The 19,723-nt window shown below is 40.4% G+C and overlaps 1 protein-coding gene across 1 annotated transcript in view; it reads right to left on the bottom strand.

The window, feature by feature from the left end:
• Positions 1–700: 700 nt before the first annotated feature.
• Positions 701–19,723, bottom strand: part of CD44 (CD44 molecule (Indian blood group)) — a 72,633-nt gene continuing 53,610 nt past the window's right edge. The window contains exons 10-16 of the mRNA XM_025044046.1: positions 19,209–19,310; positions 17,345–17,434; positions 16,319–16,513; positions 13,111–13,176; positions 9,927–9,998; positions 7,525–7,603; positions 701–1,630 (exon numbers count right to left, since the gene is read on the bottom strand). Of these exons, the coding sequence (XP_024899814.1) occupies positions 1,426–1,630; positions 7,525–7,603; positions 9,927–9,998; positions 13,111–13,176; positions 16,319–16,513; positions 17,345–17,434; positions 19,209–19,310 (809 nt within the window). The 3' untranslated portion in view covers positions 701–1,425. The remainder of the gene's footprint in view (positions 1,631–7,524; positions 7,604–9,926; positions 9,999–13,110; positions 13,177–16,318; positions 16,514–17,344; positions 17,435–19,208; positions 19,311–19,723) is intronic.

The following is a 19,723-nucleotide window of genomic DNA, read 5'->3' as shown; positions in this document are numbered from 1 at the left end:
AGACTTGCCAAGCAAGGGATAAAGCCATTGGTCTCTTATTTGGCCATAACCCTGGTATCTGGTGATAAGATTCCAATGGTGAGAAAGCCCTGTAAACTTTTGAGGGATTCCCCAGGCACTTAACTTACCCTGAGTAGCAACTGCACTGGGGGCAGACAACTTGTTACGGTATAAATAAATACAGCCATAAAAATACTCAAACAGCATCTGCACTGCTCCCTCCCTCGTCTTCCCCAATCTGTGCCAATCAATTGGCCACTGTCTATGCTCTCTTTCATTTCCATTGCTTCTCTTTTGATTATAAGAGGTCAAAAGGCAATTCCATATTGTTTATGGGCATCACTAATGAGGTCTGCGTCCATGAAATGAGATGCCATAATGGTAAGTCAGGTAAATGTAATGTGACTTTTCACAGTTTTCAGGGGAGAGAACAGGTGGCCATTAAAACATAAAGCAGATGAAGCTCCTCCTCTCACAATTATGGTTCTAGGACAGAACAGAAAACCTTTGGAGCCTCAGAAATAAACCAGTGCTGCCTTCCTTGATCTTCTGTGAGATTTGGTTGAGTAAGTTTGAGTGGGGTCTTAGTGGCTCTGAGATGAAGACTTTCAGGAAGGATCTTCTCACATCTTCCTGATGAGCTGTTGGAACCCAGCCAGACCTTGCTGGTTAAGAAACGGAAGGATCACAGCACAAAGGATTAAAGTAGAAGAAATACAGATGTTTATTACGAATCAGCTTAAACCCCTTTGTGCCTCTGACAAAGTAACAAAACAAAACAAAAAAAGATCATACTGATCAAAGGACCTCCAGGGTTTAACAATTCAAAAACACAGATAAATAGCTTACTACAGATAAATAGCTTCACCCTTTGGGCATTTCCCAGAAGCATCTGAAAAATTTCCAGGGGATCTGTGGAAAGGGATGTATAACCAGTACACCCGATCCCCTATACCCGCTGGAAAGCAACGCCCAGGGATTGGGCCGCTGGAGGGGCAAAATGAACCCATCCAAATTTCCTCCCAGGAACCAATCCCTCTTAGCCTTGGAGATGTCCTTAGCATGTGGCTGTCCCCTGGGAGGTGGGGTGGAAGGAAGGTTGGGAGTCAACTGGGAAGATGGATTTGTTGGGTTTTGTTAGAAGTCATCTATAGCACACCCCAGGGAGTGAGAGGCTTCTAGGTGGGAACTGGAACAGTCAAATTCTTACCGATTGTTAATTGGGCCCTCGTTTCAGAAAGCAATGCTGTTTTTATAAACTGGACTGCCTTTAAGAAACAAAACACAAAAAAACAAAAAGGAGTAGAAAATTTTATGCTAAAAAAGAACCCCAATGAAATTATCAGTAGCACATTGCATCTGTGAAGTGTCCCAGCTCCCTGTAATGGTTACGTGTCATTTTTTTCCAAGGTCACGGTGTAGGTGTTACACCCCAATCTTCATGTCCACATTCTGCAGGTTCCGCGTCTCATCGGCTGTCATAAACTGGTCCGGGGTCTCTGTTGACTCCTTGTTCACCAAATGCACCATCTCCTGAGACTTGCTGGCCTCCCCATTGAGTCCACTTGCCTTCCTCTCCTCCACAGCTCCATTTCCATTGTTGATCACCAACTTTTTCTTCTGCCCACACCTAATAATTTAAAAATCACATGAGAAAAGGGTGCAATGGCCCAATTATCATCATCATTGTTGTCGCCACCATCATTATCCCTATGGTTTATAATGGTCTTAGTGTGTTTTGTCTTACTGACTTTTAATCAGCACTTCGCCGAGGTCTTGGAACCAACAGCAAAAGCATCAACTGTGAACTTGTTAGAAATGCAAATTCTCGGCCTCACCCTAGAAGTATTGGATCAGAAAATTCTAGGAGCGGGTCCCAGGATCTGTGGTTTAAAGAGCCCTCAAAGGGTTCTGATGAGCACTCAAGTTTGTCACAACTCAGAGAAGGCAGTGCTTCCCCTATGATCATCCCCTAGCATGCATGAAGTGACCTTGGGGCTCAGAAAATTCAGTAACTTGCCCCAGGTTACTCAGCAAGTAATAAAAGATTCAGAATTTAAACCCTAGTGTGTCTCTGACTCTCAAGTTCTCCTTATACCATACTATGCAGTGGAAATATTTGCCTCTCATATGCGCTTTAGTAATTTCTGCAGTTAGATAAACCATTACATGATGATTGTAAATCATTCTGATTCATGTATTTGAGAAAGTCCCATTACTTCCTTTCCCTATCACACTTCGTTGACCTTGTCAGGGTTATTACTGCATGTACTGAGAAGTATAAGGCCATATTGATTTTTCTCTAACATTGGTTAACTTCCATATAACCCTGGATATAGGAAGTTGAATGACACAAGGCAAATAGTTCACTGTTACTTTAAGGTTACTCAGTAACATTACTTAAGATTCAAATGCAGAAGGTCTTCCATAGAAGACCATGACCTTGATCTTGTCCCTCGGTCGTAGCATTGTCATCACTCACCCCACACGACCTGACACAACGCTCCCTCTTTCCTGTAACATGATCACTGCTACATATTTAGAAGTCAGATCATGCTTGATGGAAGCAAAATTTCAGAGCCTCACAAGTGGGGCGAGGATGAAGGGAAATGGGCTAGCATTTATTGAACACTTCCTGAATGCCTTGCACTTTACATGTAATTTCATGTAATTTTCACAATAATTCCGCAAAACAGTCGTTATTCCCATTGTACGGCAATGGAAACTGAGGCCCAGGGAGGCTTAATTGCTAGCTTGAGGTCACACAGCTGTTGACTCTAGGTATTGACTCTAGTAAGACAGAGAGTCAATATTCAAATCGAGGCCTTTAGGACCAAAAGCCTGGACTCTGCCCAGCTCTATTCATGCTGCCAACCATCTGGACATTTGGGAACAGTATGAAGTCGGAATTGTTCACTTTGCCGCCGGATATTTGGAGTTGTAGAGACAAAGCCTCTATTATTCATGATCATGGGCCATTTCCGCTAGGACTGCCAAGGCCATAAACTTTAATCTCGTTCGGGGAAGTAGAAATTATACCTCCTCAATAGGAGGCAGATACTGTCTCCTCTGGCAGAATGCTCCATGAGGGGCAGAGGGAAGGATGCTTGACCTATGCTGCGGATCGTGGGGCTGGGAATACGGATGCAGTTCACATAGACAAGAGCAGGGGCTTGAAAGGCCTGGTTTTGAGATCTTACTGCTGTGTGGCCTGGGGCAACTCACTTAACCTATCTGAGCCTCAGCTATCTTATTTACAATATCAGGCTATTAAGAGTACCGGTTTCACAAGATTGTAGAAAGCCCTAGAACGAGAGCCTGGCATTGCATACATGAGTCTATTATTGTTGTTGCTCTTATGAACTTTGTGAGATGAGGAAACCAACGCCTTGGATAAGCACTTAGAGCAGTATCTGGAACACAGCAAGTGTTCAAGAATCACTGGCTGTAGTTGTGAATACAACAAGAGCCATGTGAAATGGGTTTTGCTTATTTCTTCTGGCTGTCTCCACCCACCTTCTTACATTTATTATGAAGATGACTTAAAAAGCTGAAGGTGGGATTCTGCTAGTGCTATTTCCGATTCTCAGGTGGTATCTTGGGTTCTTCGGAGGAACGGTGTCTTATTAAAGTAATTCCTATTTGCCTAATGGGTACTAGAGAAGGTGAATGAAATATTGCAGGAAAGTGATTTATAAGCATAAAAAAGTGCATGGGGGTTAAGTGGGGATTGGTGTTATTAATGTAGATGAAGCTGATTTTGAAAGCAGAGAACATTTGACCTGTAGGGCTTAGGAACTTGGCGCTTGGGTTTTGTTCTGCCTGCACGTCCCTTTGGATTTGTGTGTCTCTGTTAACCGCCTGAGTTCTTTGCGGAAGGTAGGATGATTCTCATAAATCACTCAGTCCAAATTTTACTGCTCCAGGCTTTTAGATAAATGCTTTAAAAAGATAACTTCTAACATTTTCATTCTTCTTAGAGGAATTTTAAAAGGAGTAATAAAGCCGAAGGGACTCCAGAAATCATCCAATGTAAACTGGAGACAGAGTTTAAGAAGTCCAGGATATCGTCCGAGGCTGCGCTGCTACCTATGGCAGGACAGACATTGGATCTACAGCTTAGATTTTCTGAGTCCAAAGGTCAGAGATCTGCGCCAAATTACATCTTGGCTTTATCTTCTTTCCCCTTAAATCTCAGGCCTTATCTGAGCATACAGTGACCATACAATGTGGAAGCAGGGAGGCTGGAGCCTTGCTGGAGAGGGCGAGCAGGCTGCATGAGATTTAGAAACCAGGTAACATACATTTAGGGCACAGAGGAATTTCTCTCGAAAAACTTGGGGTGGAGGGTGGTAACTTAACAAGTGATCATATGTCTCTTCTACCTGACAACCCTTAAAGGTATTTAGAGATTTATTTTTCTTGGACTTAGAGCTGTGCCATTTAACATGGTAGACACAAGCCACATGTGGCTATTTAAATTTAAACTAATTAAAATTAAATAAAATTAATAATTCACTTCTTAAGTCAGACTAGCCATATTTTGAGTGTTTGGTAGCCACAAGCGGTTCGTGGTTGTGTATCAGACAGTGCAGAGGTAGAACTGTTTCTGAGCTCGACCACAGTTTAAAAGAAGGAAGACACTTTTAAATTATGGAGCTTTATAAAGGGGACCTACCAAGCAGAAGGTAGATGGCTGCCAAATGAGATTTACAGAAAAGACGATTATTCCCATGACTGTGGAAGTTGGCGAAGGCCTTTTCTGCACAATTATCAGAGGAACATTCTTTAATCATTCTTGTTCTGTGAAGCCTTCTCTGGTCAGGCATTCACATTTTTTCTCCTCTTCATATAATAAATCAGATCAATTATTTAAGGGAAAGGCACCTAACTTTTTCTCTTGGGCCTCATCCAACATCTACAAAGCCAACTGACTCCTAAAACCATTGTTTGCTGTTGAGGGGAGGGAATAAAGTACAATTTCCATTAAAATGCTGCAATTCAAGGACTCTGGTTGCTTGAAGAACAGCAAGGAAAGGTGATGTAGGTTATGATAGGGATGGGAAAAGCTAAAGAAATAACAGGACCCCTAAATCAGAATCTTTATGATGATGCAATTCACAGATCACAGTGCCATGGAAGCCCGTGGTCAAGCCTTGAACATCAACTTCAGTGACTAATGCTTCTTCACGTTTATCTTTTAACCATAATTCATAAAATAGTGCCTGGCGCAGAGTATGTGCTCGATAAATATCAGCTGACTCATCCCACAGGTCAATATTACCACTAAACCTCAGGATTCTTTTAGGGAAGGGATGGTACCTTTTTCATTTTTAATCTTCCTTTTCTCCTTGCCTGTGCTGACAAGTCACAATCACCCCTCAAAAGATGTTTGCCAAATAAATGAATGCCTGTCCTTGGTCCCTGCTTTCAACCAAACTTTCTTTGATGAAAATAGGATTCTGTATCTCTCTAAAATGTAAAGCAGAAAGGCCCCAGCCTTTAAGAGGATTAGAAAAAGGCTGGTGGTTTTAGAAACACAGTGCACACTAAGGGGCCTGTGAAGCCATTAACCACCCTTAGGCTGCGTGGCAAATCTGTTTTCTATTATCAGATCAGGACATAGTAATTTATGGTGTGCAAGCAGCTACTTTCCCCATGGATACTCGCTGTGCAGGGATCCTACGGGTCCCTATTTGCCTGTTGCTAGGGTGACTGCTGGTCTTGAGAAGAGGGGGAAGGTAGCAATGGGACCCCTTTTGCTGTTAACATGATGGGGAGCGACGTGTGAGCTAACCAGCCACACTGCACGCACTCCAGCTGCTCTCGAGGACAGCTGAGATGCTTCTCTGAGTTCTCTCCCACATGGACAGCATTAGGGGCCAATGTTTCTATGGTGACATGTGCAAAGCTCACGAACTGTGTATGTGAGCGGCAGTGCATTCTATGGCCTGGAACAAAAAGACTGATTTCCAACAATAGGAAATTCATATTTAACTGAGCAAAAGTAATCTAAGAGAAAATAAGGAAGCTGGAGGAAAGTATAAAGACTCTTTGTAAGGGCTCCCTCAAGTCATATTATTTAAATTCAACTAAAAAAAAAAAAAATCTTCCATTTAGTCTTAGGAAACTTCTAGGAGGTCTTTCAGATTTTCTTTCCATGTTCTTGTTCCTTATACAATCAGCTATGATGACTGTTTTTTTCATTATGCCCTCAAAGGTGCAGATAGCAACATAGCTATAACTTTAATATAGCACTTTGATTGACTTGTACCAGTATAAGGTGGCATTATTTGATTTCCTCAGATAATTAGAGATCCTATGTAGGTGGCATGTGGCAGTGGAATTAAGTATTTGTTGCTTTCCAAAAAAGCCAACGACAAAGATTCTATAATTTTTCTCTGGGTCTTCTCCCAAACTGAGGGGCACTTTCTGGCCTGTTAGATAATCTAGTGATACTGTCAAGGTGGCCCCACTTGGAAATTAGATTATTTTACCTTATAAGAAGAAATCTCAAGAGACACTAACCAAAGGTTTAGTGTTCCTATGCTTATGCTCAGAGAAAAATGATGCATCTTTAAAGATCCTAAACAGGAAATTTAGACTTATGGACTACCCTGTAAACAGGAAATTTAGACTTATGGACTACCCCGTCAGAGCTCATTTCCACTGTTGCTAGAATAACTGTTTTCCTTCACATCACTTTAGGTGGCATTCTTTCTGAAGCCTGGTCAGAGCTCAACCACGTATATGTATTGTTCAAATAAGTTCTGAAAAATAGGCCTTGGTTGATACAGGGAGAGAGAAGGACCTCTGAGGACGTGAAAGCAGTTCCCACGCCAGTTCCAGGGGGTTGACTGTCTTTATTCAGACCTTCCTAAGGAAAGTCCTTCATGTTTCACGGACCTCAATGTCAGAGGGCTCTTCTTAGGCCAGAATCTGAATCCTTTCTACTGCAGCTTTCAGGAAATAGAAAGTAGTATCTTTCCAAAAACAAACAACAAACACATAAACTCAATGCCTATTTTAGGTAAGAGTTCTAGAAAGTTTCATGGGTCTCAGACAGAGGGATGACCAACCCCCAAATCTTTATATGGTGTTTTTGTGCGTTGTGAATGCACTCAATAAATAGTTGTTTAACAAATCAATGAATGAGTATCTACTTTTATACCTTCCTGGCAAGGTATTTCTTAACTTTCATCAGACAGAGACTCTGTGGGTTTAACCTCAAAGTAATTAAGAGCCTCGAGAGATTCAACTACTATTTAAAAGTGGTGGTCCAGATAATCATAGTGTGTCCTTTCTCTGAAAAATGTGCCAGAGCAGGGCTTCTCACACTGTACCATGCACGTGAATCTCTAAGATCAAAACACAGGCTTTGAGACAGGAGGTCTGCAGTGAGATTCTGCATTTCTAACAAGCTCTCAAGGTGCCGAGGCTGCTGATTCTGAGAACCAGGGACATAGAGCCTGAATTTAAAAGATTCCCTTTCAAAGTGGAAGGCTCCAAAGAGCATCTCCTTACCTCCTTCGACTGTTGACCGCGATGCAAACTGCGAGAATCAAAGCCAGGGCCAGGAGGGATGACAGGATGATCAGCCATTCTGGTGTGAGGGAACCAAAAGACACCGTGAACTTGGGAAATACATGTTGTGAAAACAAAAATGCACTTTATGAAACTGACCTGGTCCAAACAAGAATCACAGTCAGCACTATGGATGAGTCCAACCAAATGGCCCAGCCAGTAGGCAGAGAATACTGGTATATTTTGCATTTGCTAGATGGTGTTTGTCCAACAGACCTCTTGTTTTAATCTCTCATCATCAGTCGGGCTTTCCAACTCCCTCTGGGAGACACGTGTTTCCAAAAAAGTGTAGAATTGAAACTTGTAGATGCCTTTGGTGCAATGTTATTAAGTAGACTAAAGGAAACATGCTTCCCTTGAAGGGAACATTTCTTTCCTAGATGAGAGCATCCAACCTACATTTTATTAAGAAACAGAAATGGAGGCCACATACCACTGGGTCGGGAAAAGGACACTGCTGTGGAGGCTGATCCTGTGCACATTCACTGGGAGGTCATTTAGCAAAACTTTTCAGAAAACCTTCAAAATGCACGTGATTTTGATCTGGCAGTTACACTTCCAGAACTTTATAGGACCTCGGAATTAGCTATGAAGATGTTTACTACTGTGCTAGTTATAAAAGTTTGGAACAACCTAATACCCAACTGTAAAGGATTGGTTGAATAAATTAGGGTACATCCATCGTCCACAATATAGGGGAAGAATATTTAATGACATTGGAAAGCTGCGGCAAGCCAATTGAGAGTGGTAGTTTACTAAACAAGCATGTGTGATACAGTTACATTTTAGTATAAACATTACCTAGAAAAATGACAAGAAGGACATATATGAAAATGGTAACCATGGTATTTCCGGATGGTGAGGTAGATAATAAGTAACTTATATTTTTGTACCTTTTGTTTAACTGTATTTTCTAAAATTTCTCCAATAATTAATGTATCACTCATGGACTAATAAAATGTTATACACATTTTAAATTTTAGGGAGGGAGGAGGTAGATAGGGATAAAAGGGGTCAATTATTCAGTGACGAAAGGAAATCTAACTTTGGTTGGTGAACTCAAAATGCAATATATACGATTTACTGTTGAATTGTATACTTGAAACTTATTTGATTTTTTTAATCAGTGTAACCCCAATAATTTTTAATTAAAAAACGAAAAGAAAAATAAAATCAAGCTTTAACAGGATTAAAATATGACTTGACAACTTGAATAAATTCAGTTGCCAAGTGGGTCGGACATCTGTGCAATGAATGACAGCTTGAGAAACAGGAAAGATGGGCAGTCATTCATACCATCCCTCTTTGAGAGTCTTGGTCCTGCTCAGTACTGCCTCTGCCCGCCCTCTACCTGGTTAGGTGAGTTTGAGGAGCAAGGTCGATTCAGGAGGAGGGGAGGCCGACACGAGGGAAACATTTCTGTTCTTTTTCATTCTCCAGCTCTGAGATGCCCCACATTCACTCTCACTAGAGCTTGAAAGAATCCTGCTGCCTGATTATAGATAATTATGTCTCACCCACCCACCTGCTCCCTGGCAGCCCACTCCCTCTGCACATGCCCTGCCTCCAGCAGTGCCCAGGCAAGCCGAGGCAAAGGTGGGGGAGGCACATACCACATTCTTCCCTTCGCCCACCAGAGGCGCAATCTGGAGACCTCTGAAAAGTGGAGAGTTAAAACGATAATCTACAACCCTGGGAAAACCCTTCTTTTTTTCGTAAGCCTCCTTTACAAATGCTCAATTTCGAGCCCAAGTTAAATAACGAATTTGCTTCCAATGCCGTAAATGTTGACATCTAGGGGAGCCTGGTGCCCCAGTCCCCTTACTGCACATTAAAACTTTCTGAAACTTTCTTCTGTCTGGATCTGTGAAGACTGTCCCTCAAGAAACAGTAGTTTGGGGACCAGAATATTTTCATTCCACCAAACACACGTCTGCAATGTGAGAGGACAGTTTCACTCCAACCTCCAGGAACAAAGGGCAAACTCAGCTGGGATAGGGAGGACCGGGGTACGACATAGAGTCCCCTGGTTGATCACTCATTTGGGAAGGAAGCTTTAGTAACTAACAAGCCACTTCTTTGGGACAGTCCAGGGACAAGTCTGAATGTAAGCTCAGCCAATCTATGGAACCAGGAAGAAAAGAATGTTCCATCATTTTCTATCAAGAAGCTGTAATGCTTTCATTCATCTTTGGCTTACAAGGAGGAACAATCAGGTTCAGGTTAGACATTTAGGAGACTGTGCTTTCAAACTGGTTGCTTCTTTCTTTCTGGGACATTCAGAGAGACCTGCTTTTAGTATCTTCCCCCCACCTCCTACCCCCCAACAACTTGAAACTCACCTGGGATTTGAGGTTTCCTTATAGGACCAGAGGTCGTGTTGGCCCCGCCTTCTCGATTCTCACTTGAATGTCCTGAGGGGAGAAACATTTCTCAGCCAAAGTTTGGAACGCATAACCAGGCTTTAGAGCAGCACACAGGGCCAGCCTTTGTGTCCTGCATCGCTGCAAGTTGTTTAGATTCAAGCCACAAACTATATATATATATATTTACACACACACACACACACACACAAGTATGTGTGTGTGTGTGTGTGTGTGTGTGTGTTACAAGAAAAATATTTCCCCAGAAAAGTTCAGTTTGATTCAGGCTAAGGTTTGGAAATGTTATTTTTCATCAAAAACATGAGAATTCTCAGCAGCAGCGTTGTGCAGGGCTCTAGAGCAGGTCGGCCTTGTTTTTGACTCCTGCTTCTGTCCCTTGCTAGCAACTTCTGTTGGGTCAAGTTACTCTCTCCAATCTCAGTTGGGGTAGCAATAGAATCCACTTCATTGGAATTTTACAGAAGTTTAAAGAAGTACACACGCATGGTAATCGTGTGTAGTTATTTTCTATTTTTAATTTATGACCTTGCTGCTCTATATGTTGTCCCTAGACCAGCAGCATAGGCATCATGTGGGAGCTTGCCGGGAATACAGAAACTCAGGCCTCCCCACAAATCTACCAAATCAAAATCTTCATTTTAAAAGATCCCTAGGGGATTCATATGCTCCAGGAAGTCCAAAGTAAATACAAAAATCAAATCCAATGTCATCACTGAAACAAACATAAATATTATAAAATAAGGGCTTAGGGGGGTCATGGCTTTTTCTGCCTATGAAAAATCACCCCATTAGAGTCTCTGTTAATATATTACTGAAACATGCTTTATTTGTGAAGAATAAATATTTTCTACTCCTACAAAACAGAATAAGGAAACAAACAAAATTTCAAAGAGGGAGGCAGCATTGCAAGACAAAGGAGCCACCAGTCAAAACTGGAGGCTTATCAAAATGAGTGAAGCATGATGTTTTAAAAGAAACTTCTCAGACATTTTGTAAAGAGACTCACCCAAATGAAAGTTCTGTTTTTAATTTATGTCTTTTAATGCTTCCTTTATCGTGCAAAACAAAAATTGAAAACATCGCACTAAAACAAATTCTGTTTCCTCTACCAAATGGAACCCATTGCAGAATCCTGAAAGCTTCCAAGGGAATAAATAAAAAAAAAACAACAGGGAAGTCTGTTTGGGCAACAGTGGATGAAAATGGCTGGTCCTTAAATGAAAAGCTTTCCCGAGAGAGTCAAACTTTAGACTGTGCATGGTGGACATTGAAATCTCAATTATAGTGGTTATTTTGGACATGATGGCTCCTGTTTATGCAATTTAACATTTTTGTTAAATTCAAAATGGAAGAAAACAGTCTTACCATTTGTCTAGCTATTTCAACGGGCCCCGTGCCATTTTGACAGTGGCCTCTGACTTTACTAACCTCAGAAGGAGTCCAAAGCACTTTCTCTACCTGCCTACCAGAGTCCTTGGTCCTTGACAGGGGTTCACCTGCACAGGTCCTGATATATTGGCCACCTAAACTGGAGATCTTTGGCCTTGAAAACCACCGTAGAGTACAGTCACTCTTGCTAGTCTTATCTGACTCATAGCAGTTTTTGATATTTGAAAGAGAGGCCATTAATGGATCATAATCTCTTTATTTGGATTTTCCAAAAAAATGCTCCCAGCAAGGAAAGATCTGGGTGTGTGTACAACCAGACGAAACCTCCCATTTGAACAATACACAAAAGAGACTGCTCCCACCCACCTGATTCTCACTTCAAGCAAAAGCCAAGATGAACGAGACACAGCAGATCTCCCCTTGCGCCCTAGAGGACTGCAATTCTAGCCAGGGTAGGGCTGGCTGGAAAAGCAAGTTCTGCAAAGAGGGACACTTTACACTGCAGTTGGGAAATGAGATCCAGTCTGAGATATGTGCACAGAGATAGTTCAACTTTAAGTCTGGAGGCAACCCCACTTCTAACATAGGCATGAAGGAAGGGAGGACACTAGTTCACATGGATGACCAGTCTTGCATGGGGGTGAGGGGGTCACCTGGACTGGTGACGCTCAGGGAGACCACGGTATGACAGCACTGGCACAGCTTTCATAGCCCCAGTATCTGTGGTCACAAGTAAACCTGCCTCATGTCAGACTTTGGCTGCCTGGAGTAATGTTTCCATGGGTGTGATCTGAGTCACAGCAAACAAGAACCATTTAATAATGCATGCCTGGTGTAATTATGGTCATTACAGAGTGCTTTCTCCAGACAGTGCTTAGGAGAGGTGCTGTGAGACCCCTGGGCTTGAAATCTAGCTCCACCACTCAACTGACCAGTCTTATCAACTCAGCCGAGTTATTTAGTCTCTCTGAGCCTTAGATTCCACATCTGTAATATTGGAATAATAATAGTACTTACGTAGGTCACAGGGTTTATAGGATAATTAAATGAGTTAATACTAGGTGAAACATGAAAGCACTGATATATTTGACTATTAACCTACAGAAATGGCAGTTTCATATGGTTCAACCTAATACATATAAAATGTTTAGAACTATGCCACTGGCACACAGTAAATTCTGAATAAATGCTAACTATTATGCCATGTGCTGGGGGTTATGTTAAATGCTTTACATGTATTCTATCATTTAGTCTTTAAAACAATGTCTTACGATAATTATTATCCCAATTTAGTGGTTAGGAAATTGAATCTCCGATTTGTTAAGCAACGTCCTCAGGTAGTATGTGGAGGAGCTGGGATTGAATTCAGGTCATTCTTACTCCAAAACCCATGTTCTTAATCACTCTAGCATAATGCAATGTTAAATTAAGACCCTTGCTGGAATTCTTTCTGATCCTTCAGATGGAAAGATTTTCTCCAAAGCAGTAGTTCTCAAAGATACTATCTCAGCACTATCAGCATCGCCAAGGAACTTATTAGAAATGCAAATGCTCAGACTCTAACCCAGACCTACAGAATCGGAAACTTTAAAGATGGAGTCCATCAATGCGATTTACTAAGCCCTCCCTGTGACCATGATGCATGCCAAGAGAGCTGGAGAACCACTTTTTGAGAGACACTGACTTATACTTCATTAACAATCAGTAGGTTCAATGATGATCACAGTAAATGATTAAAGCAGCTTAAACTCACCAGCTGATTCAGATCCATGAGTGGTATGGGCCCTCCCGCTGGGGTCATGGGATGAGCCTTGGTCTTCTGTAAGAAACAATCAGAGAAGATTTAGTACTGTGTGTTCCAGTCACACTGCCATCTGTATTTCCACACGTTTGCATTTTTGTGCAGGCCATCACACAGTTTAGTCTTTTAAAGGTAACCAAAATGATGGCAAAGGAGGCTTGAACAGGCCCACAATATTAATTACTATTCATTGCTTAATCCATGGATGAGTGGGCTGGAGCTTTCATTCAAATTAAGTAAACCAAGACAGTATAGTCCATCAAGGAAGTGTGGCTTTGGTAGAAACCCAGTAACTGTAACACTCTAACAAAAATATTATGATGTCTTTACAGGTCTGAGGTTGGGATTTGATATTATATCTTTGAAATTAGGACTACATGCTTTGGATTATGACAAATGTGATCTGAGGTCATGAGACATATAAAAGATTTTTGGTTGGCAGGAAATAGCACAATGTTTTAGTGTGCAATAAGGGATTTGGGGGTCGAATTATGTAAAGATCCAAAGAGAAAAATCAACTGCTTATTTAGAGAAAATGAGTCTGAAAATAAGTGGGAAGAAAATGGGGGAAAAAACACGTGACCAATGTATATCTCGTTATAAGGATACATTTCAAATAGTAATATTTTTGAAAAATGAAATCTGCATTTCAACACCAGGAGTTAATATAATCCATCTTCTCAAATATCCATTACCAAAAGGCTTTAGATTGAGACAAGTTTATGAATTGCTAAACTCTGGATCCACGGGTCAGATCTTGGATTCAGCATATGAAAATTCTTACTCTCCTCCCTCCTTCCCACATGTTTTCCAAAAATCTTAAAACAAAACAGGACAATGGTTTTGTAAAAAGTCTATAGTCGCCCATTATGAAGGTACCCATAAGGAATATACAATAATCTGATCATCATTATTTTCTGAAAGGTGGAGGTAGGTGATCTGTAACATCTCATGTAATCGTACAGAGGGGACAGAATGTTTTGTTCCTTGGCTGATGGTTAGAATAAAGGAAAACAGCATTTGCTGAAATACTTACACCACTGCCCTCGGTACCATCACCACCAAGACCACCACCAGCATCATCACAACCACCACCACCACAATTTCAAATGTTTTAGTTCTTAACATTAAGCATAAAGACTGAGAAAAATGTTTGAGACAAAATGAGCTCTTGTCAGAATGTTTTAGAAGAAAACTGAGGGTGATGGTCAGATCACTTAACTAATTATTTAATCCATGGAGAACCATGGAATATCTGTCTATACCATCATGGAATGTAGAAGAAATTGGCATATGTGAACATCTATTTTGTAGAAAGCATTTTATTTACTAACAGATAGGCTGTGTAATCTAGGCTATTGTAACTATTAAAATTTTTCATTTAAAATTTAAATTCATTAGGTTGCATAATAGGCCTTATTTTGCCAAGAGAAATTAGGCAGCGCTCTAAGATTTATTTCTCCAGAAGAATACTGACAATTAAAAGTTGGAATTTTTAATAACTGAGAGCAGAATCACGCTGAATAAAGAATCAAAGGATTTAAGGGGCTCTGTCTTGCCAATATTGCTGAGGTTAATATTTTTTAAAACTGTTTTTCTTGAAGCCCCGTGGGGGCAGCCCAGAGAACAGAGGCCACGCATGTGGCATTCTGGGTTTTCTGTCATCACATCAGTCAGAGCATCATAGCTGTCAGCTGTTTTAGATATTAGGTTCTCATAAGATTTATTCTCCTTTGCAGGGGAGGGAAGGGAAAGAAGCTATGCTGCACACACACAAATACAGTAGTCCCTCCTTATCCACAGGGGATGCGTTCCAAGACCTCCAGTGGATGCCTGAAAACTATAGGTAGCATCAAACTCTCTATATACCATTTTTTCCTGTTCATACACACCTATGATAAAGTTTAATTTATAAAGTAGGCACAGTAAGAAATTAACAGCAATCACTAATAATAAAATAGAACAATTATAACAATCTACTACAATAAAAGTTATGTAACTGTGGCGTTAGTAGGTAAAATAAGGGTTACTTGAACACGAGCACTGTGATACCACAGCAGTCGTTCTGATAACCGAGATGGTTAAGAAGTGACTCAGGGGTAGGTAGCATTTACAGTGCTAAGTGGTGGACAAAGGGATGATTCACATCTCTGGAAGGATGGAGCAGGATAGCACGAGATTTCATCAGCTACTACTATGAATGGCACGCAATTTAACAGTTATAAATTGTTTATTTCTGGAATTTTCCATTTAATATTTTCAAAACACAGTTGACCATGGGTAACTGAAACCGAGAAGAGCAAAACCGCAGATAAAGGGGGACTACTGTATATTAAAGTCACTAATCTTTAATATGCCCTGGTGGTTGAGTGGTAAGAAGTACTTGATAACTGACACTGGCAGGAAAGAATCTGATTTTAGTTTCTTAACCAGAGTAGGTATTTTCCAGTTCCGTTTTCTTCAACATTAATTTCTTAATGCAAAAGAGGAAACAAAGAAAAGTAGAAGCATTTGAGAAAAAAAAGTCTCGTTCTCATTCTAGGTCCATGTCCAAGTTAATTGAATAAGTCATCTTCAGTCATCTCTTTGCCGGTACAGCAAGAGAAATGATGCTTATTCATTAACAGTAGATTGTATCATAAAGTTTTGAGTGTGCATCATAACTAGAAGAGATTTATTCACAAACCCTTCACCAAAAGTAAAATTCACCAATCCATCACCAGTAAAAGATAATTTCAGAGCAAAGATATTAGTATATGGAAATTATTCACATGTTGGGTAAAACCTTACTAACTAGGCAGCATCTATTAGTTGAATCAAATGAAATTGTTAATATTTAACTTCTTTGACCTACAAAAATATCAGTTTCATATGGTTCAACTTACTATGTCACAAAATCAGGAATGAGACAAAGAAAAGAATTCTACCATTAACAACCAAGTCACAAAAATAAATGAAAATTACACCGGTAAATGAAAGCATTCTATACATAAAATCAACCTAAGTTTACTTGCACGAAAATGATGACACGATACAAGCCATTCTCATGTCACAAATCAGTCTAATCACGGCCCACACAGAAAATATCCCCTGTAACATGAAAATATCTGTCGTTTCTCTATATAGAGAAAGCAAACCAGATAACAAATAGGCAAATTACCTGGTAAGGAACCATCAACATCAGAATTGGAATTTCCAACAACAGTGACTTCAGTAACTTCAGGAGACCCAGTGTTAGCAGGGGTCACTGGGGTGGGGGTCCTGTACCCCTCTGAGTCTGGGAAATGAGGAGCATAACCTTCTACTGAAGTAGTTGAGTCTTCAGGAGGATTTTCACCTGTGCCATCATTCCTGTCTGTGTGGAAGTGGAATCAGTGGTAAACCCGCATTTGTGAGACCACCACCATCCTCTGCTTGTCTTTAGAATGTGCAATTGCTACGAAAGATTTCCATTTGTTATTTGTGAGCACAGAACAAACGATAGTGCAACTCGTTACACTATTGCACAGAATCAATATTTTGCAATTGGCACCACCTGGACATCACTCAGTGGAAGAGATTTTAGTAATCCTAATACCGAGGAGAGGCATTTCTCGTAACATTCGCCAGGATTTATGCCACTACAACTGTGACCTTGAAGTCAGCTCACGTACTAAATAATCTTAAGCTCTTACTCAATTGGACCCACCTTTGATGAAGTGGAGGAAACACATCATTGAATCAGAAGGTAAAATTATGCTCTCTGTAATTGAACTAGCCAATGTGCAGTTTCAAAGACCCAAAGCCTTATTCTTTCCTTTGCCAGAAAGGCACTGCTTCTTACTCACCAGCACCATGATTTATGGTCCGTAGTATAAATGGCAAAATAATATTATTAATGCAAGGAAAATAGAAAGTAATATCATTCAGACCTTTACACCAATTATAAATCATACATAAGCAATATAACTCGAGAGTTTAAGGAACCCAACCTTTAAGACTAAGAAAATAGTTTGCGCTCAATGTACAACAGCTTCTAAGAGGTCTACAAAGCAGAAAAATTAGAGAACCATCACCAGCACACCTTCTGATCAGAAGTAACAGCATAATAGCAGCCAATTGATGTACCTCCACCAAAAACACTACAAAAACACCCATACTTTATTGTTTTTAATAGCAGAAGCCACCTGAGCTTTACAATCCTTACTGCTAGATGTTGGAGTAGAAGTCATTGGATGGTCTTTATCTTCTTCCAAGCCTCCATGTGATGTAAAGAACCTCTGAGTATGACTCCACTCTGTTGCAATAAGGGATGAATCCAACATTAATTTGAAGCCATGAAACAAATATCCTCTGTTTTGTCCTGAAAGGGAGGACCTAGCTATAATAGTATCAGACAGATAGATGGATAAGAAAATCAAGGTTTGTGCATGCCATTCTCCTCTGACAGATCAAAATATACAACAGAATCCTGTTTTGCCCCTCGTTGGGTCCTAAGTCCCTTTGATTTTTAGTATAATCAACAAAGATTATGTGCCAACATGAAGTCTGAGCCAAAGTTTGTCTACCCTGGATCTTCCTGACTGAACTCGTAGCAGTGCTTCCAGTCACTCAGGAAAACCAGAGAACACAGAGACAGAGAAAGTAATGTCTGAATCCTGATGTTCCTGTCAATAATCAAAAATATCTTGGCATGTGTCAAGAAGTGTGACTGCAGAAAAAATAAACACCACAATAGCACATACTTGCAACCACAAAAGATGAAGAAGTTCATCTAGAATAACTTGCTCAAGTAAGTCAGATCAAGTTTATAAAGGAAATTTAAGTCCCTCCTAAAGAACATTAAATTAAAGTTACCATTTTACTCTACTATTAGGTTTTTGATCTCATCTGTTAATAGGGATTCTCATCACTGCCTTGAAATGCCAGGAAACGCTTGCCTGGGCAAACACAGGGCTCTCACTGACATGTATGCAATTTGAGGTTGAACCATTGCCCGTATCTGAAATCACTTTGACAGTTTCAAGTTAATTTCTTTCGTGTTCTTCTAAGAAAAGTACTGACCTCTGAGTTACAGGTGCAAGCCCTCCATAAAGCACACCCATAAGCCATGTCCACCACCAAGTAAACATTACAACCAGGAGAGAGATATTCACCAAATCCCAAACCCAACATCAGAACAAAAGTCAATAGGGACATAAAGTGGAAATACAAGATCCTCCATGGCAGAGACTATTCTTCTGCTCATCTGCATCTCCTTTGATGCTTAACACTATTTTACATTCTTGATGATCAACACATAGTTGCTGATTTTTTTCCCTCTGCTTGAAAAGGCTCACATGAAGGACTCTGTCCATTATGTGCAACAAGCAGTGAAATAAAAGCCCTCGTATTTCAGAAATTCTGGATTTCTTTCATAGTCTGTCAAAAAATTATGAATGACTTCAGGCTGATGTCTAGGATAGCCTTGTACATATAATGGAAATTAAGGCTGCTAGACGTTTAGCATTGCTTCTACCAGATGTTTAGTAATAGGAAGAGATATTAGCAAATGTTTCCTGCTACCTTCATCAATTGTCAACAACATGCCTTGCCCCTCCTCTGGGGGCTGATGTGATTTCCCTATTCTCTATAATTATCTGGTCCCAAAATGTCTTTTCACAACCATTAAAACAATCCTACCCCTCCTCTGCCATGATTGAGATGGGAATCAAAAGGAGATGGTTAGTTAAAATATAGAGAAATCACTGTCTTTGCCATGGTCTTGGGTGTCACTGACACACTATTTAGGGAAGGAAAATCAAGTTAACAAAGTCCCATATCCTTTTTTTTCCTTGTTTTAACATAAAGTTATTGAATATGGAAAACACCAAGAATGAAGGCAAAATAAGATTTAAAGAACCCCATCAAGAAAATATAGAAATGAAGACAGTTTTCATGCTCTGCGCTGAGCTGAGCCATAAAGCACTAAATGCATCATTCTACCACCAAGCTCTGAGTCTGGGCCAGTGTGAGCAAGAGCTGAAGCAGGAACACAGGTTGATAAAGGAGTTGAGTGTCATTATCCTTACGAGTTGTCATTGAAAGAGGTCCCATCATGTCCAAGTCTTCTACCAAACCTGTGTTTGAATCTGTGGAAGGCTGAAGTGTTGTACTATGGCTGGAGTCCAGATCTGAAGGAATTAAATCAGTGTTATTGTTTGATTTCCTAAACTGCTACCTGAGGATGTTTTATGATCTATAGCTAAATTATTCTTATATTCAAACCTGGTTAAGAAGAAAGAAAGCCCATACTGATTCATGTCTGTAGAATTAGAAGAGATTGTGGTTTCTTCAAAAGAACATCACAAGAAGCAACTGGCTTTCATTTAAGGGCTGAGTTGTATGACAGCTACAATTTTTGTTTATTTTTGCTGAGTCTGGAAGGACTCTAAGTGAACACATGATGAGCTTCCCAAAACTTGCGGAGAGACAGAAACGTAACCTATGCCTTTCTTATAGACACAAGAGATCTGACACACGGAGGAATGACTAAGTGCATTGGTTTAGGCACCATTTTGTCACACCCCCTTACTGGGCAAAAGAA

This window comes from Pteropus alecto, unplaced genomic scaffold, assembly GCF_000325575.1.
Source record: "Pteropus alecto unplaced genomic scaffold, ASM32557v1 scaffold71, whole genome shotgun sequence".
Classification (NCBI taxonomy): domain Eukaryota; kingdom Metazoa; phylum Chordata; class Mammalia; order Chiroptera; family Pteropodidae; genus Pteropus; species Pteropus alecto.
The sequence above is the reverse complement of the archived record's forward strand: the minus strand, read 5'-3'. Positions and strand labels throughout refer to the sequence as shown.